This window comes from Lipophrys pholis, assembly GCF_963383615.2.
Source record: "Lipophrys pholis genome assembly, chromosome: 14".
In the NCBI taxonomy this organism is placed as follows: domain Eukaryota; kingdom Metazoa; phylum Chordata; class Actinopteri; order Blenniiformes; family Blenniidae; genus Lipophrys; species Lipophrys pholis.
The window spans coordinates 16,620,450-16,621,871 of NC_137633.1; the positions used below are offsets into that span (position 1 = coordinate 16,620,450).

General features: G+C 45.6%; 1 protein-coding gene across 1 annotated transcript in view; it reads right to left on the reverse strand.

The window, feature by feature from the left end:
- Positions 1-624: 624 nt before the first annotated feature.
- nkx2.2a (NK2 homeobox 2a) overlaps positions 625-1,422 on the reverse strand; it is a gene marked incomplete at both ends in the record, with an annotated part of 14,185 nt that continues 13,387 nt past the window's right edge. Inside the window, 1 exon segment of the mRNA XM_080479460.1 lies at positions 625-1,205. Within this exon segment, the coding sequence (XP_080335586.1) occupies positions 625-1,205 (581 nt within the window).

A 1,422-nucleotide genomic window follows, 5' to 3' on the forward strand; every position in this document is an offset into this window, starting at 1 on the left:
CCATGCAGTTACTGTTTAAGTAAATATTCACATTAAAAAGCCCCCTTCATTTTTTGTAATTCTATGAATTTTTTTATTTTTTTGTTGTTGTTGTTTTTTACCCAGTTGATCGCTCACACGTCTTCTCTAACACCTGCCAGCAAATATTTGCAAGAAATAAAAACCAAAGGGAAAAAAAGGCTGAAAACTTGCCAGTGTTTATTCATGGCCATAAATATTTTTTCGGTCCATAAAAGAAGCAAGAAATTAAAATTTCTATAATTATAAAGTGGTTCGTACGTGCTGATAATAACACGAAGGGACAAAAGGAAAAACAAAAAGAAGAGAGGAAAACATCTCTACAACCAACACACAACATACTTTACAAAAAGAAAGATTTCACAAGAAGAGCATTGACATTCTTAATAAAATCTATAAGGGAGAGGTTTGGACCCAGTTCTCTTAACGAAAACATGTAAACACGGCGCACACATGAGCCCCGAATAAAAATGGTAGTATATATATGAGTCAAGCTGCAAAAATGAAAAGTCTTTTGTTTTTGTGTTTTATTTTTTTTTTTCTTTCTCCTTTCTTTGCTCTGTGGTGAAACTCCCTACCAGCGCCTCCAAGTCTCTATAATTTCTCTCACCAAGTCCACTGTTGCGTCTGCACCAAGTGATGTGCTGTGGGGAACTGTGGCGTGGCCGCGGCGCCGTACTGCGCGTTATACTGCATGTGTTGGAGTGACTGGGCACTATATGCCGAGAAGGGGATCCCGGCCTGAAAAGTGGCCGCCAAGTCCTGAGCTTTTAGAGTGTGACAAGGCTTTCCATCCCTGACTAAGACGGGCACGGCCACCCGCCTGGGAGAAGGGAGATGGGTCACTTCCATACCTTTCTCGGCCCGGGCTCTCTTCATCTTATACCGGTGGTTCTGGAACCAGATCTTCACCTGGGTCGGGGTGAGGCGGATCAAGCTGGCCAGGTGCTCTCTCTCTGGGGCGGACAGGTACCTCTGCTGCCTGAAGCGGCGCTCCAGCTCGTAGGTCTGTGCCTTGGAAAACAACACCCTCCGTTTCCGCTTCTTGCCGGAGTCGCTGCCGCCGCTGCTGGAAGTTTCCTTGTCGTTGTCCGGCGATTCGTCGTCCGCAGACGGCTCCGGGGACTTGGCCGAGTCCTGAGAGCTGGCGGAGAGACCGTGCACTGCGGCAAGAAACGGGAGAAACACTGTCAAAATGTTATGGTGTGCAGCTCAGAGAGGGAATCATCACACGCAAATAAAGAAAAAAAGAGCCGTGCAAAAGTTAAAGATGCTCTGGTGCCACCGCGTAACGCAAAAATGGAAATGACTGACAACTCACACAAAAAAAGAGATTTACAAGACTTGCGGCGCACTAGAGACACAAAAATGACAAAATGGGGAGAAAATATCGGAGTAATTCAG